This window comes from Camelus dromedarius, chromosome 9 (genome assembly GCF_036321535.1).
Source record: "Camelus dromedarius isolate mCamDro1 chromosome 9, mCamDro1.pat, whole genome shotgun sequence".
NCBI lineage: Eukaryota > Metazoa > Chordata > Mammalia > Artiodactyla > Camelidae > Camelus > Camelus dromedarius.
Window position 1 is genome coordinate 26,719,434 of NC_087444.1, and position 26,809 is coordinate 26,746,242.

The 26,809-nt window shown below is 46.1% G+C and overlaps 1 protein-coding gene across 1 annotated transcript in view; it reads left to right on the forward strand.

The window, feature by feature from the left end:
• LOC105089482 (polycystin-1-like protein 2) overlaps positions 1 to 26,809 on the forward strand; it is an 88,265-nt gene that overhangs the window by 58,696 nt on the left and 2,760 nt on the right. The window contains 13 exon segments of the mRNA XM_010980539.3: positions 2,101 to 2,300; positions 2,944 to 3,161; positions 3,906 to 4,122; positions 7,475 to 7,703; positions 9,383 to 9,587; positions 10,730 to 10,826; positions 13,781 to 13,918; positions 15,392 to 15,577; positions 16,461 to 16,788; positions 18,776 to 18,909; positions 20,425 to 20,552; positions 22,945 to 23,105; positions 26,252 to 26,462. Of these exon segments, the coding sequence (XP_010978841.3) occupies positions 2,101 to 2,300; positions 2,944 to 3,161; positions 3,906 to 4,122; positions 7,475 to 7,703; positions 9,383 to 9,587; positions 10,730 to 10,826; positions 13,781 to 13,918; positions 15,392 to 15,577; positions 16,461 to 16,788; positions 18,776 to 18,909; positions 20,425 to 20,552; positions 22,945 to 23,105; positions 26,252 to 26,462 (2,452 nt within the window).

Genomic DNA, 26,809 nt, shown 5'->3' on the forward strand with positions numbered 1-26,809 from the left:
TCCAGTCGCCGCCAAATAAAAGCACATTTTGGCTAGGGGCCTGGGTGGCTCTGAGTGTGTGACATTAATGATCAATCAGGTTTCCTTGTTGTGCCTGAAAGGCCCTGGGGGGATATGGATCCTCTAAGACAGAATTACCTTCAGTTGGTGAAAACGGTTACCCATACTTCCTTATGAATGTCACAGAATAACATTTTGATATGAGTGGACACACTGATTTGAATGGCGACTCGACATCTGGCCATCTGGAGCTTCCTCCTCACGCTGTTTAACCCTAGATGCATTTCAGCATGTTCCCACTTGCTTTACTCACTTGCTTTACCCTCTCCTGTTGTGCATCCCTCCACCTCTGTCCCCAAACATATATAAGCAGATACAAAAGTACACACACGCACAAGCACACATACACAACAGCACAGACTGTTCTTTATTTTATATCTTTTAAAATGGCATGTTACTCTAAATATGTTGCCTTTTTTCTTTAACAATATATCATGCACATCTTTCCAGAAGAGTATGTTTGGGTCAAAATTTTCCTTACTGGCTGCATAATATTCCACAGAATGGATGTCCCACAACAAACTCAACCATTCTCCTGTAGGTGGGTATTCAGTCTGCTTCTAGCACATTTACTGAAAGGTAGCTTTTCCTCCCAGCAGCTCAGCCTCCAAGGCAGGAAAAGTCTGACTCAGAGAGACCTGGACCTCAACAAAGGTATAACAGAGACATGCGCATGGACCACAAAGTCCCACATGCTGTTGACTTGTCGCATGACCCTGCATAAGTCACCACACCTTTCCAGGTCTCAGCTTCCAAATATGAAAAATGACTTGCTCAGTGGGCCTACCCCAAAGGGGACCTGTACAGGTCCCACGAAACAGTGTGGATAACATGCGTGGCACACGGTGCGGCTCAGACTAAGTGCTCAGTTCCAGGAGCAGATATTATCTCCAACTGCATCAACACAGGTGATGCCCAGAAACTAGTCAAGGAGCTCTCTGAAGGCGGGAGCTCCTCATTCCTCCCGTGAATCCCTGGTGCCCAGCAGAGCACCTGGGACACCGCACCAGGCTCAACAGATGTTTGCTGAATGAGAACAGTAACGTGGAAAATCACTGTTGTTGGCAACTGACCTCTCTCTTTCTGCACCTTTACTCTGAGTTCATGCCACCCACACATCCCCAGGTGATGGTCAAAGTACTGTGCAACCTTGGAGGGTGCACTGACCAATTAGAACAGGTGGCAGCCCAGCTGAGAATATCTGATCTGGACACTTATAGCAGAATCTGGGCTCTTGAATAGCTCCTGTGGTTAAACTACATTCTACTCATAGGGAAACTGATTCTCTAGGAGAACGTGGTGCCATTTTCAAAAACCCTGTCTCACAATTTTTATTCTCTCAAACTGAGTCTGAACCCAGAGCCTGGAGTTTTTAACTACTACCTTCTAATGCTCTTAATTATAACAAAATAAATAATATCAGTTATATTAAAATTATAACAAAAATAATTGCTAACACTCATGTGCCAGCTACTTTGCCAAATGCTTTACAAAAATAATTACTTTTAATCCTTTTTAAAAATTTAACTAATTTTAAATTTCTCTGCATTTTCCAACATCTGTGTTATTTGTGAGTCTGGTTCTGTTGATTTCTTTATTTTTGGATAATGGATTGGGTTTTTTTTTTAATCTCTTGACTTTTTGTATGTCTTGTAAATTTTTATTGAGTGCCAGTCATATGTAGAAGAGCAGAGACTGAGGTAAATGGTACTAGTGCCTGGAAATGGCAATCCAATGAGGCAGGTTCTGTAACTACTTCAGTTTTACAGGTGAGTAAACTGAGGGGCAAAAAGTAAAGTAACTTGCCTGAGGTCACACAGCAGTAAGAGGGCAGTGCAGGATTCCAACCACTCTGTCCAGAGTCCCCATCATTAACTCATAGTGATGCTATTATGACGCCGTATTTTCTATAACTGAAAAAATAGATGCCTTTTAGAAACAACTCCCTCCCTCTCGTCCCAGGAGTGCTCCAAAGAGCCCAGTTTTCCCCACATTCTCAACTCCCTAAATGCCTGTCCCTCTCTCCCGGCTTGTCCACAGCCACCTGTTTTTCATGAAGACCTCCACGGGCTTCCAGGATGGCCACATCTGGTATTCCATCTTCAGCAGCTCAGCTCGGAGTAACTTCACCCGTGTCCAGAGGGTGTCCTGCTGCTTCTCCCTGCTCCTCTGCACCATGCTGACCAGCATCATGTTCTGGGGTGTCCCCAAGGACCCAGCTGAGCAAAAGATGGACTTGGGTAATCCCCAGTGTCATGGCGGTCAGGGCTAGTGGCTGGTGGATAAAAGCCATCAGTGGCCCAGAAGTGCCACGCAATTCCAGAGGTCCCAAGACCACCCTCAGGTTCAGTAATTCACTAGGACTCACAGAAGTCAGAAATGCCACTGTACTCAACATTATTACAGAGAAAAGATACAGATCAAAATCAGAAAGAGGAAGAGACGTGGGGCAGGATGCATGGGGAGTTCTCCCAGGGGAGTCTGGACAGTGCTCACTCCTCCTGACGATGTGCACAGAGTACTGCCAACCAGGGACACTCACCCAAGCCCTAGTGTCCCGACATTTTACTGGGGCACAGTCTCCTCAACATGGCTGCCCCCCAGCATGGCTAACCTTAGCCCCCAGCGCCTGTAGAGGTTGAGGTGATACCGTGCAGCCAAGGCCCCCACCATGAATCAATCACACTGCTAGCAAAGACTATACAGTGTGGCCCAAGAGCCCAGGTAAACAAAGGCAGGACATTCCAAGGACTTAGTGGTCACCTCCCAGAAGCCACTCAAGGGCCAGACCTCTCTTTGGGCAAGGCTAATCCTTACTGCACAGCCACCTTCTGGAAGGGGTGGAGGGGACTCTCCCTCTGACCCCACTCCTCCCTCTCCCAGGTAAAATCGAATTCACCTGGCAGGAAGTGATGATTGGGCTGGAGAGCTCTCTCCTTATGTTCCCCATCAACCTCCTGATTGTTCAGATCTTTCGGAACACCCATCCTCGGATAACCAGGGAGCAGAACAATGGGAAATGGGATGCAAGGCCCCTCAGCCTGGCCCCCTCTCCACAGCCCGTGGAGGACGGCCTTCTGACGCCTGAAGCAGTGACCAAGGCAGGTCCTCAACCTCGGCAGTGTGGGGGTGCTCTAGGTTGGGCAGAAGTGGGGGTGGGGACTGGGGTTTGGGGCTTGCAACCCATGTTGTCTGACAGCATCAGTCACCAAGATTTGTCAACTGCATACACACACATACACACACATGTGCACACACCTATAAACATGTACACACATACACGTGCAAACACACATATGTATACATCTGCACAGTGAGCATATGTACAACACATACCTTTACATGAATGCACACACATGTGCACACACAGCTACATAATGCACATGTACTCACAACACATGCACACGCGTACACACACATCACACATATTTATACATGCGTACACACATGCACACATAGACAAGCACACACAAACAGCTACATATACAAACACAGGCACACACACTTTTTGGGTACCTACTATGTACAAAATATTATACTTTCATTATAGATCGCAAGCTGAAAGCCCACAGAAGGGACTCCCGCTGCATTCATGCATTCAATAAGTATTTACTGAGCACCTACTGGGTGCCACACGTTGAAGAATATAGCCTGGAATGTGTCTATTGAAATCCTAGAAGGGGGATTTTAAATGGGTGACAAAATGGAAGCTCAGGGTGGTCGGTCACGTCCCAGCAGTCAGAGCTGGGGTTCAGACCCAGACTCCAGCTCCAGGGCGAGTGCCTGTGACCACAATGCTGCCCCTCACCTGTAGCTCACATCCTCTTTTCTGCTCTGACTTGCAGGATATGTGGAGACTTGTCAGCTCCCTGTTCAAAGCTCTGAAGGTGCCACCCACTGCCTCAGGCTGGGACTCAGTGAACTCGATGGACATCAACCAACTGCTGGCCTTGGTAGAAGACGCCATCTGTCTGCAGAACAAGGCAGAGCAAGCATCCTGGGAGGAAGCCAGAGAGACAGGGGGCCCTTTAACCCTCACTCTGGGGTCTGTACAAGTCAAAGGTGAGCCGTGACCTTTCTGTGCCTAAAGGGGGCATGTTGGAGCCAGGTGGAGGCAGACTGAGGGCCATGTCTGTACTACTAGGGGATCAAGAAGTCCTACCAGGGTCTCCCTCACCTGCCTCCACTCGACCCCCCGCCTCCCCCTCTGCACTGCAGGCATCATGCTCTCCTCACAACACCAAGCTGCCTTCCCACTGAAGGTCTGCTCACACGCCGGGCCTCTGATCTGCGTGTTCTTTCTCCTCTCTTCACTTGGCCAGTGCCTACTCAGCCTTCATTCTTGACTGAAGTGGCCCCTGGCCCACAACAGGGTCTCCAGCCACGTGCTCTTTGGCCCCCAAGCGTCTCTTGTGCCCCCTTCACACTGCTTGTTGCCAAATCATGAATTGTGTGACAAGTTGTGTAAAATCTGCACCGTCCTTCCCAGAACGTGAGCTCTGTGTGGTGGGACCTATCTGACCACCTTGCTCTGCTGTTTTCCCAGTGGCTGGCCCCAGACAACACATAGAAAGCATTTGACAAACATGCATGGGATGACCTCAGCCGAGGAGGTCATTATGGAACACAAAAAGCAAAAAGGCATGTTCTTCTTCCATATGAGTAGGAAGAGCATTGGCCAGCCTGATAACTTGAGCCATTCAGAACCATCTCTGGGTACCAGCTCTGCTACTGACGGGCTGTGTGACCTTGGACAGGTTACTCCAGTTCTCTGTGCCTCCATCTCTTTTTCTGTAAAGTGTCAGGGGATGCAAAGTCAAGCCAGATCCATCTCCCAATGTATGGGACTGGACACAAGATGATGGACAGGGCAGTTGAAAGCATTAAAGAATATTGAATTGCAGAGCAAAAAAGTTAGTCCTTCTCCATTCTCTTCTAAGCCTTCTAATTAAGGGGAAAGTCTCAGTGTGGCACTACTGTCTTTAACACCTCTTTAACACTTGATAATCTGGCAGAGAGAGAGCAGGCCTCAAATTCAGAAACTTGGGAAAGAATATCCAGCTAAAATTTAGTAATATTGTTTCATTTTTATTAAACACTATGTATGGCACATTATGCTGGTTGGAACTAGTCTCTCTGACTCCCCTCTTGCCCCTTTCCTGTCCATCTTCCACCCAGATCACTGCTGCCAGTGTTTAGACCAGGTTGTCCAATAGAACTTCCCACAGTGATGGAAATATCCTATATCTGCACTCCAGTGTGGCAGCCACTGGTCACATGTAGCTACTGAGCACTCGACTCGTGGCTACTGTGACTGAGGAACTAAATTCTAAACTTTATTTTTAATTTAAACAGCCACATGTGGCGAGTGGCTGCCGTATTGGGTGGTGTGGGTTAAGAATGCTGCCATTTTTAACACACAAGGATGGCCACTGTCTGAACCTTGTTTAGAATAAAAAATGGGGTTTATAGATTGCGGAGTTTGAATTTATAACTCTTGGCCCCACCTCTAATACAGTGAATTAAATCTGGGGAAAGGCCAGGAACCTGCATTTTTAAGCAGTCCCTTTGGTGACTGCTATGCAAACTGAATGTTGAGAGCCACTGCCCTCAAGACAAAGTCCCAACTCCTTACGGTAGCACTCAAAGCCCTTCTGGCCAGGCCCGCGCTGACCACATCATCAGTCCCACCCTGACCTGTGATCCAGCCACCCTGGAGGATTAGCCCCAGAGGGCCGGGCTTGGGCTGCCCGTGAAGGTCATCCCTACAGGAGCTCTGCTGATGACATTTAGCCCTGAGTTTGGGGGCTTTGGCATGCATAGTATGGACCTTAAAACATGGGCTCTGGAGCTGGGCTCTCCTAGCTACAAGAGCAGCTGTGCAACTTTGGACAGTTGCTCAACCTCTCTGAGACTGTTTCCTCCCCTATAAAATGGAAGCCTTGATCCACTCAGCTTCTTGGCTTGTTCTGAGGACTGAATGAGATCATAGGACATGTGAAGTGCTTAGACCCCAGTCTAACACAAAGCAGGGATTCAATAAGTGGTTATGACTGGGAGTAACGATATCCTCCAGAAACATTGCCAGAATGCTTGCAACACGAAGGCTGCTGACGCTGGAACCTTTAGCTGGGGCTTCAGTGAGGGAGACCCAGGAAGGAGGGGAGGGAGGAGGGTTGAGTCAGAGGGAGGCAGAGTCCATGTTACCAAGCCTTTACCTACATCTGGTCTGAGCCACAGCCTTCTCCACATCACTTGGTATTTTCTCATTCACTTCTCACTGGTGACTAGAGAGGGGTCCTGGGGTTGGAGTGCTCCATCTTGTCATCTCCTATATCCTTTTTCATACACCCCCGTGAAGATGAACACTGGTCCAGACCTGGGCTCTTCTTGTCCAGCAGAATGTGCCTCTCGGCACCAGCCTCCCAGCTCAGGCCCCAGGCACCCAGGCCTGGTTCCACCTGAAGAGGCCAAGCTTCCCTTAGTAGGCACAGGGCATAGTGGAAATGTTCAGATTTGCTTTTTTTCTTGCAATGAATATGTATTACCTCTGTAATTGAAAACAGAAAACACTGTTGTTTCTTAAAAAACTTTTTAGGAAACTGAAACTTGAACAAACCAACTGTAAAAAAACATCAAGAGATAACGGGGAAAACTCAACCACCACCCAGACATTTCATGCTATTTGGAGATCATTATTAATTATTTTTTAAAGATGACAATAACATCATGGTTTTGTTAGAGTCCTTTTCTTCTCCAGAAGCATATTAAAAGATTTAGGACTTGGAGCTTGGAATTTATGTCAAAATAATCCACTTGGAGAGAGTGGGTGGGGTGCATATGAAACACGACTGGCCATGAGTTGATAATTTTGATAATTTTGAGCAAAGGGTGCAGGTTCATCTCCTCATTCTCTTTACTTTTTTAATTTAAAATTTTTCATAATAAAAAATGTTATAAACAAAAGATTACGACTACCACTATCTTTGGCACCAAACCTGGGTTCAAATGCAAATCTCGTATGTAATAAAATACTTGCTGATGAGAAAACTAGGTCTAGGATTTGCTTTAAGGTACTCCAGAAAAAAACAGTTTGGGGGCAAAGACAAGTCAAGATTGGCAAAATGTTCGTAACTGCCGCAGGAGGGCAACAGGTATATTACTCTCATCTCCGCTATGCTCAAGGAAATTTTGAAAATGCCCTCTATAAAAGGCTAAAAGAGGAACATTCAAATCCTAACTGGCTGGATATAAGCCCAGTACCCCATCTTTCTGAACGTCAGATTTCTCACGGCTTGGCACACAGTAAGTGCTTGGTACAAGAAAGCTGTTACTAACATTACTGTCTTTACTGCAGGCAGCCTACTCTGTCACTCAGCACCAGCTGATGCTCTTTCTCTCCTCTGTCCTTTAGGAAAAATGCAACAACTTGCACCTGAGGAGGGCCCAGGTGACCTTCAGAAGGACAGGGCCTACAGGCAGTGTCTCTACCTTCAGCTGGAGCACGTGGAGCAAGAGCTGCAGCTGGTGGGGCCCCAGGGCTTTCCCCAGTGCCAGAGCCACACCCGGGCGCTGAGGCAGCTGCACGCCCTGAAGGGCTGCCTGAGGGGACAGCTTGGAACCCTGCCCCCAGCACACTTCAGGTAATCCACTTCCCTGTGTGCTCACAGCCTGAAGCCTGCAGAAAGAGGGCATTCCAGTCTACCTCGGGAGGTTATTCACCCAATATCCCCAAGAAGCAGCGATCTGGGACTCCTGCACAAATACAGGGAAGAGGGCTTTGAACAGGGTTATATTGCCAGAACTCAGAGCCCTTTGTACTGCATTTTACAGTTTATAACCATTTTCATGTGGGTGTCCTAGCTGTATGCCCTTGGACAACCACCTCAACCTCTTTGAGCCCCTTCCTCATCTGTAAAAATGGGAATGATAATGCCCATCTCCTGGTTCAAACTGGAAAGAGAATTTAAAAGGGCCTGGTCCCTGAAGAGCACTAAGACCAAGGATATCTACAAAGAACATGGGCTGGGTGTGGTAGGGTCTGGAGACCAAAGTCCTCTCTGTGTCCCACTATCTCTGCCCAAACATTTGCTTCCATCACCATGTGAATTTCCTCCCTTCACTTTAAGGTCCCAAATGCCTATTCACTTTTATCCTTCTCTCAGATGCCATAAACCCTTAACTGACTAACTTGTCCTTGGGCCTTATATTCTTCTGAAGCCCCTTTACATCTGTAATTAAACTTGGTTTTTCTCCTGTTAATCTATCACATGTCAATTTCATTCTTAGACCAGCCAAAAGAATCTAGAAAGGGGAGAGGAAATTTTTTTTCTTCTCCAACAACAGCACACATAATTCTGTAGGAAAATGACCACTTTTGAGATGTATTTTAAAATAACTGGTGATAATTTTATATTATGTATGGAATTTATTTTTAAATATTCCAGGTGTGAAATAAAATTAATATTTTATGGCAAGACAAGAAAAATTTAAAGATAAAAAATTATTCTCTGCCTTTTGGCCTCCTCTCTCAGCACTATGCATTGTGTATCTGCATTACGCATTGACCAAACCTCCCCCATCAGCAGGAATACCTCACCCATAAAGAGCAACATTCTCCTAGGATCAACAAGACAGCTCCTTAAAAGATAACATTCCTTACTGATCTTATAAGGGGTCACGTGTCCCACCAGGATCACACTTAGATCTGGATTATGTAAACTATCAACAATACATCATTTGCTGTACAGCCCTCTGTCTCAAAAAACTTATAAAACTGTGCTTTGATTTCTAACCGGCAGAACAGTTCTCAGAACTTTCTGAGATGTTCCTCCTGGGTTATCATCCTCAAATTTGGCTCAAATAAAATCTTCCACTTCTTCCCTAAATTGATTAGCTTTTCACCCACACAGGAAAAGAAGCAGTGGGGATAGATGAAATAAGTTTGACAAGGAGGTGATAGTTGTTGAAAGTAGTTCATGGGGGTTCATTGTGCTCACTGATTGTTTATGATGGGGAATTTTCATAATAAAAATTTAAAATTCTATGGTACCAGCCTTCTAGGCTTGCCATGAAGAATAACAGCAAATCTATGTAAAACAGTTTGCATGGGGACTGGCTCCTAGGAAGCATCGAATAAATGTGACCTCAATAGAATCTCTGAATGTATACTGGATAGAATACAGAATAGAACAGAGGAGAAAACTGATGGTCTAGGAGGTTAAGGATCTTGGCCAAGGTCATGCAGGCTGGTGGCAGTAGAATGGGATTTGAACGTGAGCCCAAATGGTACTACCCTGATTATATTCACCCTTTGTTGCAGCTCCCTACAGGCGAGCAAGCCCCTTCGAGGCCTGCCCTGGTGGTGTGTCCTGGTGGGCTGGCTCCTGGTGGTGGCCACCAGCGGAGTGGCAGCCTTCTTCACCATGCTCTATGGTCTGCACTACGGGCGGGCCACCTCTCTCAAGTGGCTCATCTCCATGGCCATCTCCTTCGTGGAGAGCGTGTTTGTTACCCAGCCACTGAAGGTCAGGTTCCCCTCCACCCACACTTTCCCTTCAGCCAGCTGCCCTCTCCTTAGGCTTCTGCAATGTCTTCATCTGCTCATTCAACAAACCTCTGGGTGGGTCCTAGGGCATGAAGGGAATTGTCATGGTAACCCAAGTTCCCTGAGGGCCAGATGCTGACATCTTATCATCCCAGTCACCCTTAGGAAGGTCCTCACCTCCCTTTTATAGATGAGAAAATCTGAAGTTAAGATGATAAGGTCACAAAAAATCTTGCCCTAGGTTACAAGTATAAATAGGAATGATACCATATTTCCTCAGTTCTAAGATGCTTTTGATTGTGAGATGGGCCAGCAACTTACAGGAATTTCACCTTCCGAAGAAAACCACCAAGTCATTAAATGTGTGCATGAACTGGAAATAGGCTCCTATTTCTAAAGATGTAAAATTATGCAAGAGAGCAGGCAGTGTCAAAGAGATACTGAGCCCTGCCTGGAAGGAGTCAGGTGGTAGGAATACTGTATGGGGTTGGGGAAAGCTGCAGAAGTGAGGAAACATTTGGAGAGACTCTTTCTGCCTATGAGACACTGCAAAATCTCCCACCCTCATTCTGCCCTGAATAGCCTTTATCAGAAGACTTAACTCTTGACTTAACTCCCCCAATCTAGTCTGAGAATATTAAGAACAGAGTCCTGAGACTTTTTGTTCCCCAACCAAACCACAGAATCCTAATATGTTTGTGCACTGTAGGTACAGAGATAATGTAGTGGAAGGAAATACTTAATACAGGAAGAAAGGGAGGGAGGGTTAGAGGAAGGAACTCACCAGGCTAGAGGTACAAAGGGAGTGTAAGTCACTGGGCTGCGAGGTAAGAGAAAGGCCAAACAACAGAGAGCAGCAGGCGGCAAGGCTCAGGGAATGATGGAAGCAGGGTGAGCTCAAGGATTTGCCTGCTTCTCGGTTTGGTTGATGGCCAGGTGCGCGCAAGCCCTGGCCCTCACCCTTTCGTGACCACATCACCTCTCTGCAGAGGATGGGCTGGTTCCCACTCGGCTTCCCCAGAACATAGACACAGATGTGGCCCCCATTCCACCCCTGCTCAGACCAGGAGGTGATAGAGAGTATCCAACACAGGCTTGGGGTTCACAAAGGCTGTTTTCCAGGTGCTAGGGTTCGCTGCTTTCTTCGCGCTCATTTTGAAGAGAGTGGAAGATGAGGAGGAGCTTGTGGATCTGGTCCCGGGATGTCTCTCCAGCCCAGGTAACAGTGTCCAAGTACAGGCAGGGGCCTGGAACCTGAAGAGGATGCTGGGGTGGTCCTGGCCTCAGACCTTTGCTCCCTGTCAGCCTTCACCCCGATTGATGAAGCATCCCCAAACCATCCAGAGACAACTGACTCCCTTGTTGTCTTTTGAGCAACCTTCCTTCCCCATCTGGGCCTTTCTCTGTGACACTGGAGAATGAAGAGGCACCATGGGGTCCATGCTCTGCACTGGCCATCATTCTCTATGTAATAATCCCAAGCAAGCAGCTTTCTTCTCCAAGGCTCGTCATTGGAATGAAAACCAAAAAAGAACAAGCTTGGGCAGGGGGATGGGAGGTGGGGGAGCTGTAATTAGGGTTCTAAGACAAGGGTCTGCAAACAACAGCCTGGGGGCCAAATCTAGCCCAGCGCCGTTTTTGTAAACAAAGTTTTACTGGAACACAGTCATGCTGACTCCCGGCTCCAGAACCCGCTGACTGCCTTCTTCCCCAACCTGATTTCTCACTTCCCAACCAAAACTCCTGAGGGTGCTGACAACAAGAGAATTACAGAAAAAACAAGCAGGATAGAATCAACACTCTGACAGTCTACGTGGAGATTTCCACTTTCAGGGAAAATAAAACAGGAACAAACAAAAACCCATGTCCCTACACTGTAATGCAGTGCAGTTACCTCCTCATGGGCCAGTATTCTTTAGCCCTGTAATACGGTTTTGTCTTTGCAGATCCAAAAAGTCCATTAAAACCATTTTCCCAAAACAAAAGAGTAATTTTTCTCCAAAGAGATGCCAGCCTCCAAATCAATTAAACTTTCATTCAGTCATTCCTTTGGCAATTATTCAGGGAGTTCTTGCTGTGTGCTAGGCAGTACAATGGCTTGGGAACACGATTTACATAAAACCCACTTATTGTAAATATATAATTCATTGATTTTACTAAATTTATAGAGTTGTGCAACTCTCACCACAGTTCAGATTGTGTGCCCATTTGAAGTCAATCCCCATCCCCACCCTCAGCTCTGGCAGCACAGACTGGATGGAATAGCCCATTTAGGGAGACACATTGAACAAGTAAATGCACCAGACGACTTGTAAGTGTGGACTATGATGAGAATGACGGGGGAAGAGTAAGAGGGTGCAGGCCTCTCTGCTGAATTGGTACCTACGCTGGCTCCCGGAGGATGGGAGAAGGGAGGGGCTGAACACGGGGCATGTGCTAAGAGGCTGAGGTGGGACAGGAGCTTGTCATTTTATAGTAGTTACTGACAGTGTGGCCAGAGCATGGTGAGCTGTCTATGCGTGGAGGGGATGGTTCAAGATGAGGACCAAGGCGGGGGGTGGGGGCAGCAGGTCGTGCAGGACCCTGTAGGGCCTGGAGCAATGTTGGCATTTTGGAGTTTTAAAAAAAAATTTATTTGTTGAGGGGTAGTAATTTGATTGATTGATTGATTGATTGATTTTTAGTGGAGGTTAACCCAGGGGATTGAATCCAGGGCCCCGTGCATGCTAAGCACACAGTCTACCACTGAGCTCTAATCTTCCTCCTGGAGTGTTTTAAATAGGAGAGCAGCATGATCTGATTTGTGATTTTAGGAAGATTACACTGGCTGCTCTTGGAGACCAGAAAGAAGTATGAGGTCAAAAGTAGAAGCGGGGAGGTCAGCAGGAAGAACTACTGAAATGGTCCAGACGAGAGGTGACATGCACTGGCAGTGGGGGTGGACAGAGGGGCGTGGGTCCAAAAGATACTTGGGTCCGTGCACTCTATCAAAGTGGCTGAAAACAGAGATTACATCAAATGCTGACAAGAGTGCAGAAAAACTAGAGCATTTGTATGGTGCTGGTAGGAATGTGCAATGGTACAGCCACTCTGGAAAACAGTTTGGCAGTTCCTTCCAAAACTAAAAATGGACTTACCATTTGCCCCAGCAATTGCACTCTTGGGCGTTTATCCCTGAGAAATGAAGACTTATTTTCATACAGGAACTTGTGCACAAATGTTCATAGCAGCTTCATTTGTAATAGCCAAAAGATATTTAGCCACTCCTAGGAATCTCCCAAGAGAAACGAAAATATGTGTCTACACAAACACCTGTATATAAACATTCAGAGCAGCATTATTCATAGCAGCCCAAACTAGCAATAATCCAAATGCCTGTCAATAGGTGAATGGATAAACAAAAGGTAGTATGTCCATATAATGGACTACTACTCAGCAATAAAAAGAAACTAACTACTAATATACACAACATGGATGAACTCAAAACTATTATGCTAAGTGAAAGATGCCAGACACAAGAAATTCATTGAGTCAATGATTCTGTTTATATGAAAAATCCAGAAAAGAAAATTTATGGAGACAGAGAGCAAATTAATGAGGCAGAGGGTGGGGATAGAGTGGGAATAGAGACCAACTTCAGGGACATGAAGGAACCTTTAGGGGTGATAGAATGTTCTAAAACTGGGTTGGGGTGATGGTGGCACAACTCTATAGATTTATTAAAATCACTGAATTGTAGGCTTCCAGTGGGTGAATTTATGAAAAGTACAGCTCAACAAAGTGATTTGCAAAAGAAGATACTTGGAATTAGACATGATAGGACTTTGAAACATGAGATACCCTCTTCCTTCCATCCTTCAAAGTTTTGGGAGCACTGGGATCCACCTGGAGTTCAAGAGTACAGGAAGACAGCATCGAGGAATCAGTAAGACTTCAGGGAAGGGAAGACACCTGTGCTTTCTGTGCAAGGAGAATTCTCCAGCTGGAGCAGAAGGAATGGAAATCTGGGCACTGGGATAGCACAGGTGGAGGCATGGAGGGCAGTGTTGGGAAACTGCCCCCAGGGAGGAGGAATGGTGGATTGTATCTGGTCGGGGGAGTCTTTTGGTTGCAGATGCACAACTTGGCTCACTGTTCATTTAGGGGACCGTCCTTATGCCCTTGTTTTCACAGACCCCTCTGCCTTGTTCCGAGCACGAAGGAACAGCAGAAAGGACACCTACAAGCCGCCTCTGGCCTCTGACATTGAGAAGATGAAAACCACCCACCTCAAGGAACAGAAAGCATTTGCCTTAATCAGAGAAATCTTGGGTAGGCAGCCAACATTACCCATGAGCAACCTTCCCTCTTGCTGGTTCTCAACAGACTTGAGCAGACGTGGTGCAATCTTTGACAGACCCACACCACTTCTGGGCCTGTTGTCCTAAATATGAACTCACCTCAGCTTCTCCCCTACACTTAAAATCCTTCCCTGGCCCCTCACGGCCCTTAGGATAAAGTCCAAACTCTCTGCTGTGGCTCCACCCACCCCGGTCACCTCTCTCTGCCCCTTGTGCCGTAAGCTCCAGTGACTGAGTTTTCAGCTCCTGATGCAGCTCCTGTGGCATTTAGTCTGACTAGAATGTGATCACCCTGCTCCCTACCTTTTCCTCTGGCTAATTCCTCCTGTTCTTTGATTCTCAGCCCCAAATGCTTTGTCATCAGACATGCTCCCCTGTCCCGCTGACCAGGAGCTTTCAACCCTCACTGTGTATCTCAGTCTGGGTTCCCCCTCAGCAGATCTGGGTACAAGTAGTTGGTTTGGGAGGTGATCCTGGGAAGCACTGGTGGGAAAAAGTGCAGGGAGAGAGAAGGAAGCCGATAGAAGGTGGTTGATGAGAGGGCTCCATGTGGGCAACCAGGGCTGAGTCTTGCTGAGACCTTTTGGGGGGCATGTAGTACAGACCCCTGAGTTGCCACCCACCAGGTGACTGATGAGGGTCACTTCTGAGGAGGGTGCTGACCATGCAGCAGCCCCGGTCTGCTCTCCAACTGACCAAGCACATGTGGCTAAAGCAGAGAGTGGGGGAGTTTGTGTAGGAGTTGCATTTACAGAATGAAGAGCAAGAAGGGTGTGCGCAGAACCCCAACAAGTAATCTCGTGGTGGGGGATGGGGGGTGGGGGTTGCTGGAGTGCATCTTCACAGGCCCTGGACCCAGAGATTCTGATTTAGTAAGGTCCTGTGTCCCCATGGGATTTTAAGCTTAGAGCCTCCTAAACTAAATCTTTGTACCTAATGAACGGGCCCTTAGGTCACACTCACCTACCTACAGTTGAGCTCCATGATGGCGGGGAACATGTCCGTCATCTTCACCGCTCTCTCCCCAGCACTGCAACGTGGCACAGTCCCATTTTTCAAAAACTCTATTTAAGAAATATTCATATAGCATGAACTCTAAGCTATTTTAAGTGCTTTACTTTGTTGACTCCCTCATCACAAACCTGTGTAATAGAATTATCCCACCTCACTCACATAAGAGAGGGAGGCACAGAGGGGTTAAGTCACTCATGAAGTCACACAGATAGGAAGTGACAGAGCCAGGATCTGAACCCAGCTAGAAGGCTAATGGTCTGTGGGCTTTACTCCTTTCTGCTGTCTCTATAAGGATTAGTTCCCTTGGTCACCAGAAGGGCAAGTGGCTGGTCTACAAGACTTCAACCATTCTGAGCCATACACCATTCCACTTCCTGCCCTGGGCTTTCTGGGAGCTGGGGACTCTGCCTGACTGTGCCTCTCTCCCCAGCATACCTGGGCTTCCTGTGGATGCTACTGCTGGTGGCCTATGGGCAGAGGGACCCCAGCGCATACCACTTCAACAGACACCTGGAGCACAGCTTCACTCGAGGCTTTTCAGCTGTGCTGGGCTTCCGGGAGTTCTTCACATGGGCCAACACCACCCTCGTGAGCAACCTGTATAGCCACCACCCAGGTACTGTCCCCCCAACCCAGGACCTGTGTCAGACCCCTTGTGCATACTCCTTTCTGGGAACAGGTGTGGGTCACTGTCAACATCAGCCTTCTAGAGAACAAATTACCACAGAACCTTATGCTTTGAAGGAGAGATCTTCTGAGGGCCCCTAGCCCTCCCCGAATGCAAAGTGGAGACCCTCCTTCTTAGATAACTGAGCATGAACTGGCCGGGCAGAAGGGACCACATGAGAAAAGGCAAGCCTGAAACACTGAGACACTGTACCTCCTAGAACTACTGAGTGTCGAGTGTGGCTGCAGTGTAGGGTTATGAGCGGAGGACCTGTGAGAAGCAAAGTAGGAGAGAGGAAAGGGGACCAGATCAGAAGGCTTTGGAGGTCCATAGTTTATGCTTAAGGAACTGAGGAGCCATTGACAGCTTCTCCGTGAGGGAGTAACATAATCAAATCTGTGGTAAAAGGAAGGTCACTCTGGAAACATGTGCAAGTTGGAGTAAAGGGTAGGTAGGTTAGGATGCTGGGGAGAAATGATGCGGCTGGTGTAGTGGGTGATGGAGATGGGGATGGGTGTAGACAACATTGAAGAGGTATTATTAATGGGCCTTGCTGACCATTAGGATTGGGCATTGAGGGAAAGGGCATAAATGGTCTCCATGACTGGGTAGTGGGGGTACCATTCCTTAAAAGAAGTTATGCAAGAAGTACACCAGGTCCAAGGTGGGAAGGTGGTGATGAATGGCTGAATGTAGTCTGTGGTTGGTCATGACTCTTGGCTGTCTCTATAACAGGTACACTGAAGTTCGTGTTAGCATCCAGGCCAGGGAGCTTGGGATGCATTACGATGATTTTGCTGGCTGGATTTACCCAACTGTTTTTCATCTCCAGGCTTTATCACTGACGGGAACTCCAAGCTGGTTGGCAGTGCCCAGTTTCGTCAAGTGAGGGTCCAGGAAAGCTCTTGCCCTCTTGCCCTGCAGCTGCAGGCTTCTCTTGATGGATGCCGTGCACCATATTCCCTGGATGTTGAAGACCTGTCAGACTATGGGGAAGGCTGGAATGCCTCCAACCTCAATAGCAGCAATGACTTTTCCCAGGCTTGGCAGTACCAGAGCCAGAGCCAGCACAGAGGGTATCCCATCTGGGGCAAACTCACTGTGTACCGAGGAGGAGGTTACGTGGTCCCCTTGGGGACTGATCACCAAAGTGCATCAAGGTAAGTTCACATGATTTATATGCAGTCGAGGAAAGACATTTGCTTGAGTCCAGGTCTGATTGGCGGGTGCAGCCTTCAAAACAGGACTGAGCCAAGCTCACTCATGTCATTGCGGGGAGCGGCGGGGAGATTCAGAAGCATTCAGGTCATATTTTCAGGTCCCGGGAAACTGTACAACCTCAGAGTTGGAAAGGGAGTCCTGCTCCAGCATTCTCAGCTTGGTAGGCCTCTACTAGAGCCAGTACAGGGATGGGGAACTGAGTACCACACAAAGCGTCCACCACCAGGCAAGCAGGAAGGCTCTTAACCTTAATCAAGAATTACGCAGGGTCTAAGGTTTTACCCTACTCATAAGCCGACACACTAGCCTGTTACTGTTTCATAAGTTCTGGCAGAAGACACAAGACTCTTGGATCAGAGACAAAGTATTTTATTACTCACAGAGCTTCACAGTGGTTGGAGTCAGTATTCCAGAAGGGTCAAGACAGATGCTTGCCTATGTGGTCAGTTACAGTATCACAGAGGAAAGCTTGGAGCATTCAGTTTCTATAGCAGCAGAAGCAAAGAGTACTCTTTGTCTGAAGGAAGACATCACCTCCTCCTCGAGGTTGTTCACTGCAGACTAGGCCCTGAGACGTGGCCTGGGTAAAGCCTGGCCAGGGCCTTGCATTACTGGAACACTCAGCACGAATGTGCAGGGACACTCAGGGCCCATGCAGACTGCCTCTCCCAGCATGTTCTGGAGTCAGAGAGCCCTAGGTTTGAAACCCTAGCACTGCTCCTGTTAGTTTTGTAGCCCCAAGGGAGTTAGTGAACCCATGTGAACCTCAGTCTCCTCCACTGCGTTATTATGACACGGAGGAACACAGATAACAACAAACCCCAAGGGAGAACAACTGGCAGGGGTCCCCTGGGATTAAGGACAGGCCAGGAATAGTCTATTTCCACGTAAGAGGTATCTTCCTGCTACTTGGAACAACTGACTCTCTCTCTCCTTCTATGTGTCAAGCAGGACACAGACCCACCAGAGACAGGGCATATTTTAAAACAGGGCCATCATTACTGCTCTAAGTAATAACAGCTGGTATCACTACACATGTATTTCCATTTTCTTTTCACAATGATCCCAAGGCACCCATGTTAACACCATTGTAGATGGGGAAACTGAGGCGTGGAGAAGTTATCAGCTTCTCCTTGAGGCAGCCAGGATTAGAACCCAGGATGTCACTCTGGCACACGCTCTGTTCACGACACCCGTGAGCAGATCTCCAGGAACTGGTCTCATGTGAACTGCCAGCCCAAGAGGGACCTTGACAGCTGCTGCCTGCCTAACTCCCTGATGTTCTGTGCAGCTCCTCCAACACTGTGGTCCTTAGACATGAAAACGCATCACATACAAACTACTATGTATAAAGTAGATAAGCAGCAAGGATGTACTGTACAGTGCAGGGAATTATCGCCATTATTTTGTAATAATTTCAATGGAATAGAATCTAGAAAAATACTGAATTACTATGCTGTACACCTGAAATTAATACTGTAAATCAACTATACTTCAATAATAAATAAATCAAATTAATAAACAGATTATGTTTAAAACAAATCCAGAAAAACATATCATAATCCTTTGGAGCACTCATCAAAGCACAGATCCCCAGGTCCCATCCCCAGAGTTTCTCACTGGAGATCTGACGTATAGACTGAGAATCTGCATCTCTAACAAGTTCCTAGGTGATGCCAATGCCACTGGTCTGGGGATAACACTTTGAGAACCTCTGGTTGAACGGCCAGGAGACCATAGGTGCCAAAACATTGCACCGTAGGATGGGAAACTGGCCACTCCCAGGAGAAGCCCTAAAGCCCTGTGGTCCTGGGCGTAGAACAGAGGCAGGGGGAGTTTTGACAGGAAGCCCTGGTCTCCTCCCTGGGCTGAGGGCCAGGGAGCCCCTACCTATGGAGATGCCCCTAAATGCCCTTCTTCGCACAGAACTCTCCAGTATCTCTTTGACAACACCTGGCTGGACACCCTGACCAGAGCCGTGTTTGTGGAGTTCACAGTCTACAACGCCAATGTCAACCTGTTCTGCATCGTCACTCTGACCCTGGAGACTAGCGCCCTAGGTGAGCAGGCTTGCCTGTGAATCCATCTGCATGTTCCAGACCCCAGACAATCCTCCCTCTGGGCTAGGGAGGGCTAGGGCTCCTGACACAGCTAGGCTGGGCCACCCCCAGGCTAGAGCCCCAGGGCAAATGGTTGTTTGGGAAATTCAGGGATGGGTCTTGGTGCTCCCTGAAGGCAAGGCTTCAGGGCTGCTCCAGCCTCATTCCTGGCTGCCTGCACTTCTCACTGGCCTGTCTCACAAATCGTCCTAAGGGGACCTAGTTGGGGTCTGGAGGCAGCTCACAGTCTTGAGTTTCCCACTCTACTGGGGGTGAGGGTGGGGGGCTGGCAGTGAAGGGCAGGGGAAGGGGTGACCTGGTAACAGCTTCACCTAAAACAATATTTTACAACTTGCAGTACCTTAGTCTACACTGCAAAGTTCATTTTATATCATATTCCAACACACACACACACACACACACACACACACAAGTATAAATAACTGAGACAAAAGCTTCAAAAATAATTCCCTTAACTCTATTTTGTGTTCTATTCTTTCTCCCCACTCCCTGCCTTCCACCCTCTTTTAGTGCTAATCACAATCTATTGAAAACACTGACTCTTCAGCTAATAATGAATCTTCCTAAAACTCAACCACCTCTTCTTTAAAAATAAAACTTTTTAAATATTAAATTACATTTTTTATAAAAGCAATATTTGTAGTTTTTTAAAAAATTTCAGAACTGTGTAAAGTAAAAGGGCTTCAAGTTCCATTATCATTCCCCACTGTCAAAAGTTTCTTTCAAATCCTTTTTGGAGGATTTATTTGTATTTCTTGTGATATCCTATTTCTTTCTGCTATCTTCTTGGCTGTTTAAGGTCCTCTTAAACAACTGCCTCAAAACACATCTGTTTAAATTATTTATTTCTACAAATGAGAAGTGCAGCGTGGGTTTCTGGTCTGCTTGATTCAGCAGCCTGCTGACATTAGCAAGGACTCGGGTTGTCTGCATCTCCCTATTCTGCTGTTCTTCAGATTGGCTTTGTCCCTGTACACGTTAGCCTTACTATCAAATTGGTTTTTAAAAAATCATTACTAAAAAATTATGACAATACCAAAAACAGTAAAAAAGGAAAAGACACAAACGGATAAAAGATAATTCAAAAGAAGGTTGATCTCTTTAGATGAAATGGCTTTCACTGAGCCAGCTTGGAGTAAATAAATGGATGTTAAGGAGGTGGGTGTGCTGTGGCTGGAGGTGACTGAGTGCCCAAGGGCCAACACCAAAAGCAGAGGGCAGGAGGAGGGTCTTCCATAGCAGCTCCCTTTGTCCCATTAGATGCGTCCACTGTTTCCAGCCTCCACCTTGTGTCTCTGTTCAGTCACTTGGGTGTGAAGGGCCTTTATCTTCGCTCCTGCCCCCAGCCAGCCCTCAGAAGGGCTTGATTTTGCTTCATCTGACTGATGACTTACAGTCAGAAGAGGTGGCTCTGAGCAGTGGCTGTGGGTGAGCAGAACATGCTCTGCTTTGCAGGAATCTTCTTTGCACATGCGCACCTGCAGAGCCTGCGTCTGTACCCCTTCACCGATGGCTGGCATCCCTTCGTGGTAGCAGCAGAGGTCGTCTACTTCCTGTTCCTCCTCTATTACATGATTGTGCAGGTGAGGGGTAGACTTGTGGCTTCATGCGCAAAGGAGGGAGGTGGTCATGTGCCAGTTCCCTCTCCCACCCCTTCCCTTTTCCTTGGAGGGGGCCTGAAAAAGGGAGATGAAAGGGTTCTACTCACCTGTATGCCATGGCAACCTTTCATGTCCCCTGCTGGTCCTGAGGGCTGACCCAGCTCAGGCACCTCTCAGGAACTGAGACTCTGAGGACAGTCCTTCCTGGGTGATCCCTGGGAATTAGGAAAAATCCCCTTTGCCATCTGTACCACCATGTTACACAATGAAGGAGCAGATATTGATAATGAGAATGGCTTGAGGATGCTGGGAACTCATCTAAAGTGTGTTATAAGCCCTGTCCCTCCCATCAAATGCCAATCAGACACCTTAAGGGGCATCTTAGGCCCCATTCCCTGCTCAACAATCACTTTAAAGCAAGGATGATACTTTGAGTGCTGCTACAAGGCAGGCAATGTTCTACGAACCTTACGTGGATTTTCTCTTTTCACACCAGGAGAAATGTTCTATTAGCTCCATTTCACAGAGCCGAAGTCCAGAGATGTTAAGTCATTTATCCAGGGTCTGACTCCTGACCTTGACACTCAACCCCTATACCACAACAGCCACCAACCTGGATCCCACAGGTCTCTAAGCATCATCAATTCAAACCCACCAGCCAGCAGTGATCTAATAGCAACTTAAGTACCTGCATTTCTCTAAGAACATCAAAGGAGGCCATCCACCACCCATCTCTGAGCTTCTTCCTCTCCTCTCCACTGCCCTCACACTCTGCCTGCAGCTGCTTCAGAAAGACTTTCTCTGAAGCCCTTAAATCTTTCTCAGAATGCTGCTTAAGTGTTTAAAGAATCTTCCCCTCGTTCCACCCCTTTATAATGGAGGTGAGCTTAGCCTCTTACCAGTGAAACACCAGTCCTTTTTCTGTAAGAATGGGTAGGAGGAGGGAAGTGGAGCAGACTCAGAAGATTCTCTTGAGTGGAAGGGAAAAGGAGGTGGGGGAGACCCAAAACATGCACAGGAAAATTGTTTCCTACTGTGACATCTGTTGGGAAAGAGAATTAAAAACAGCCTCTGCCAATCCAGAAAATCTCTTCACAAAAATAGAAGAAAAACCTACTTAAATAAAATTATTCTTAATCATGGTAAATATATTTAACATAAAATTTACCATTTTAACCATCTTTAAATGAACAGTTCAGCGATATAAAGTACATTCACATCATTGTACAACCACCACAATCATCCATCTCCAGAATTTTTCTCCTCTTGCAAAGATGCAACTGTTCACATTCAACAATAACTTCCCACTCCCCTTAAGACAACAACTTATATAATTGAATAAGCATTAAACCAGAATACGGTGCTCATCTCAGGCAATCCGATAAAGAGGTTGCAAAGGAAAAAAATCTCACCCTTGAATATCTCCAGAAAGATACAACCCATTACATACACATTCCTAAGATAAACATTAAGGAATACTTAACAGGACTTACAGCACCATTTGTCCCACTAGCCCATCCTAAATTCACCTGGTAATTGGGGTGGCCACCTGAGTTTGCTAACTGCTTTTACCAAATGAAAAAACAGACTTCTATGTGTACAACAGGAGGAAGTCTTGCAGTGTGGAGCCAGATGTCCTGCGGTTTGGCTTTTACCCTCCCAGGGAAACTGGGAGATTGGCATGCCATCTTCCTTGCATACATTCAAAGAGGTGGCTCCCTCATCCTTGAGAAAAAAATTCCTGAGCTATAAAACTGACAAGAGGCTTGTTTAGCTTTTAAAAATATTACATATATCTCAAAGAAGCAGAGAAAGAATTCACAATTACGAGTTTTCTAACATAAATGCTCTAATCACAATCAACTTTTGATTTGGAGAAGTTTCTCCAAACTTTGTTCTTACTCAAAATATCTATTGTCTATTAGATACTTCTGATACTTCTGTCATTTCTTTCCTTCACAGTTTTCTCCAGTAATAAGATCTTCCTATGAGCTCTGTAGAGCTGAAAATAAATATATTCTTGAGTTAAAATAAATAAAACAAATAAATGCTCTACAGGCAAGGGGGATCTTTCCCCTTCCCTACCCCTCTACTTCTTTGGCATCAGAGATTAAATGGTTTTCCTATTAGGTACTGTATTTACTTTCACATACCCCCAAATCCTGCAGCCCCGACTGATGATGAGACCAGGTAGGTTCCAAGCACAAGGTTTGGGAGAGGCCACTGGTGCTCTAGGCACATGGTGCCAGGGCTTTGAGAAACCTCCAAGGATCCGGTAAGCCCCTCCCAGAGGGTTCATCCTGGGTGGTGGTGGGGATACCGTGGGGGCGGTTCTGGCCACAGCCATTGGTAGAACCTCTGGCTCCTTTCCCAGGGCAAGCTCATGAGGAAGCAGAAATGGTGCTATTTCCGCAGCAAGTGGAATCTTCTGGAGTTGGCCATCATCCTGGCCAGCTGGAGCACCCTGGCAGTGTTTGTAAAGAGGGCCATCCTGGCAGAGCGTGACATCCAGCGCTACCGGAAACACAGGGAGGAGTAAGTGGCTCTGCCTCAGTCCAGCTCCTACCACTGATGCCAGCTTCCTCCAGCTCTGTGTGGCCCAGGGGGGCTTTTGAAATTTTGCTGACCCTCAGAGGATCAAGGGTCACTCTTTAAAAAATAATTATAGCAGTTAGATTCAGCTTTGGGGCCTGAGAACTCTTTAAGACAAAACAGAACAATTATCTTTTGCAAAGCATAGAAACATATGACACCTTGTTAAGGTCCCTCCCAACCTTTTGGGCAGGGTCTTTGACAAATATTAGTGCCCAGTCAACCCAACTCTGCTACTATTTACCAACTGTTCACTCTGTGCTATGCAGGATGCACTAACCCATCCCCATGAGAACCAACGGAGGTAAATGTTATCATTACCCCATTTTACAAAAAAAGAAATTAGAGAGGTAATGCGACTTCCCCAAGGCCACACAGCTAAAAAGTAGCAGAAAAATTATTTAAACCTAGTTTGTGTGTCTCTGGAATTCTAGTCCTTATTTTGAACCACTGTTCACTGATTTTATATAGATCTAGCTAACTTTTATTGAATTATTGTTGGATGCCATACACGGTCATAAAAACAGCACTTTAAAAGCAGTATCTCATCTACTTTAATCTCCTCGAAGCTTCTAAGAGATATTATCCCTTTTTTAATTGATGTATAGTTGATTTACAATTTTGTGTTAGTTTCTGGTGTACAGCATAGTGATTCAGTTATTCTTTTTATATTATTTTCCATTATAGGTTACTACAAGGTATTGAATATTGTTCCCTGTGCTATATAGCAGGACTTTGTTGTTTATTTTATATATAGTAGTTAGTATCAGGAAATCCCAAACTCCCAATTTATCCCTTCTCACCCCTCTTTCCCCGCTGGTAACTGTAAGTTTGTCTTCTATGTCTGTGAGTCTGTCTGTTTTGTAAATAAGTTCATTTGTGTCCTTTTCTTAGATTCCACATATAAGTGATATCATATATTTGTCTCTCTCTTTCTGACTTACTTCACTTGTATGATAATCTCTATGCTCATCTATGTTGCATCAAATGGCATTATTTCATTCTTTTTTATGACTGAGTGGTATTCCATTGTGTATATATATATATATATATATATATATATATACACACACACATATATCACAATTTCTTTATCTAATCGTCTGTTGATGGACATTTAGGTTGCTTCCATGGCTTGGCTATTATATATCATTCCTTTTTTACTGAGGCAGTTGAGACTCAGAGAGGTTATGCTGTCTGTGCAAGGTCACACAGCAAGGAAATACAGGGCCTAGAATTTGAACTCAGCACTCCACCCTAGACTGTCTCATTCATTTAACAAACCAGCACTGAGCTCTTCTTTGTGCCACATTCACTTGCCAAATACATGACAAAACTTCACCTTCCCTAGAGGCTTTCTTCCATAAAAATGTGTCAGTATCAATCAAGTTCTTTGAGTTCAGAAATTATCAGAACTTCTGTTTTTACTGAAAGTTCATTATAAACCTTATGCAGAACAGTTATTTTAAAAATGTAAAGACATTTTAGCTCTTGAAGGGATCTTCTAAAAGATGTCCCCGGAGGCCAAATCCAGTTTACCACTTATTTTTGTAAAGTTTAATTGGAACACCACCTAACTCACTCATTCCTTTACAAACTATAGCTGCTTTTCTGCTACAGCTGTAGAGTTGAGTCGAGTCATTGGGACAGAAACTGTGTGGCCACAAAGTCTCAAATATATGCCATCTGGCCCTTTACATAAAAACTCTGTCAACTCCTGCTTAGAGAACAAAGCCTAAAGTTCTAAAAGTTAAGAACAGTGAGTTTGTTTTAGGTCCTACATGACTGAGATCCCTGACAGCTATCTCCACACTAGCCAGACCTTATGATTCCTTACAATGACCTCAAACATGATTAATTCTTGACACCCAAACAGACAGGCTTCTTGCTCAGATGGGCTGTAAAACAGTTTTAAAGCAAGAGAGTTCTCTTTTCACACTTAGAGTCAGAGATCTGCCACTTTTGATAGAAACCTGAGCCTAGTTTAGTATTACATAAAACCTTCAGTTGAATTTGATTATTCAATTAACCAAATTAACTTGGTTTGTGTTTATTTCAAAAACTCGTAAATTTTGTTTCCTTGTAGGAATAGATAAGCCATTTAAAGCCAGAGCTTGAATTCTGAAAGTACTTTTTAAGACTAAATTATTTGCTTCGAAGAGCCCCCCTTTAATCTAGTGGGTCTCAGGCTGGCTCCTCAACAGAATCATCCAGGCCACATCCCAGACCTACTAAATCAGGATGTCAGGGGTGGGGCCCCAGCACCAGTATTTTTAATGTTCCCCTGGTTATTCTCACATGTAGCCAAGGTTGAGAACTGTGCTTTAATTAGAGCCAATTGCCACCATAAAGGAGGGCTTACATGGTTATTATTTCCATATATATGAGCAATTAAAGAGAGGGTTAGGTTTTAAAAGAGGCACAAGAAAGGTGCTCCAGGAGCCAAAGAAGGAAACCATCATACATATTGGCAGCCCTGTTCTGTTAAAAGGGAAGATTCTGGAAGGCAGGAAATTAGGTAGAAGGATGGCTTTTACTCAGGCATTATACAAGTATATCAGATGCTTTTACAAACTTGAGATCATATACTTTTGTTCCATAATCTGTTGTCCATCCATGTTAACAGATATGGGTCTATGTCATACTTAATAACATGCCAACATTAAGACTGAATAAAACATGCAAAGTAAGGCACAAGAGGGGAATGAAGGCAGGGTAGGATGGTGGGAAGAATTTGGACTTTGGAATGAGACATACCTGGTTTTCCAACTCTCATTCTTCCCCCATTGCCATTCTTCTGTAGCTCTGCAGCCATTAACCAAGAATACTAGGTAATGGCCCCATGACCACCATCACCATCATCATCACCCCTCATATCCAGTATCCTCACCTTCACCATGGCCACCATCTCCCATCTCATCATATCCTAGCTGGGGGAACTGGGACAGCTCTATCTCTCAGAACTGTTGCAGGAGTGACAGCCTCTGAGATGATGATAAGTCATTGCTTCTGGGCTGAAGTGAGCCCAGATGAGCTCTGGCTGAGCTGGTCATGGCTCTGAGACTCTGTCTCCCCATTTGGTCCCATAGGGGGATCAGTTTCAGTGAGACAGCAGCGGCCGATGCTGCCCTTGGGTACATCATTGCCTTCCTGGTACTCCTGTCCACAGTGAAGCTTTGGCATCTGCTCAGGTTGAATCCCAAAATGAACATGATCACATCAGCCCTGCGTCGTGCCTGGGGGGACATTTCGGGCTTTATCATCATCATCCTTATCATGCTCCTGGCTTACTCCATCGCAGTGAGTGGCTCCTTAGGGAAAACTTTCCGGGCCGGTCTCCTCAGAAGCAAAGACTTCTCAGTGTTGGAGGGTTGGGGGATTAGGGTTTAGGAAGAAAGACCCTGGGAACCTGAGAGAGATGATGGATCTTCTGAGACTGGGGCCTTTTATCTGGGAGCTCATGAACTGGTCATCCCAAATGGCAGAGGCTAGAGACCTCAGTTGGGTAAGAGCGAGGAGGTACAGTCTCTAAGACTGAAAGGACCAACTGTCTCCCAGTGAAGGAGTCCTTTCTCTACACAGTCTCCGCCTGAATGTGCCAGTTCTCCTGACATCCCAATTACTCAGACCTGCACAGAGCACTGCCT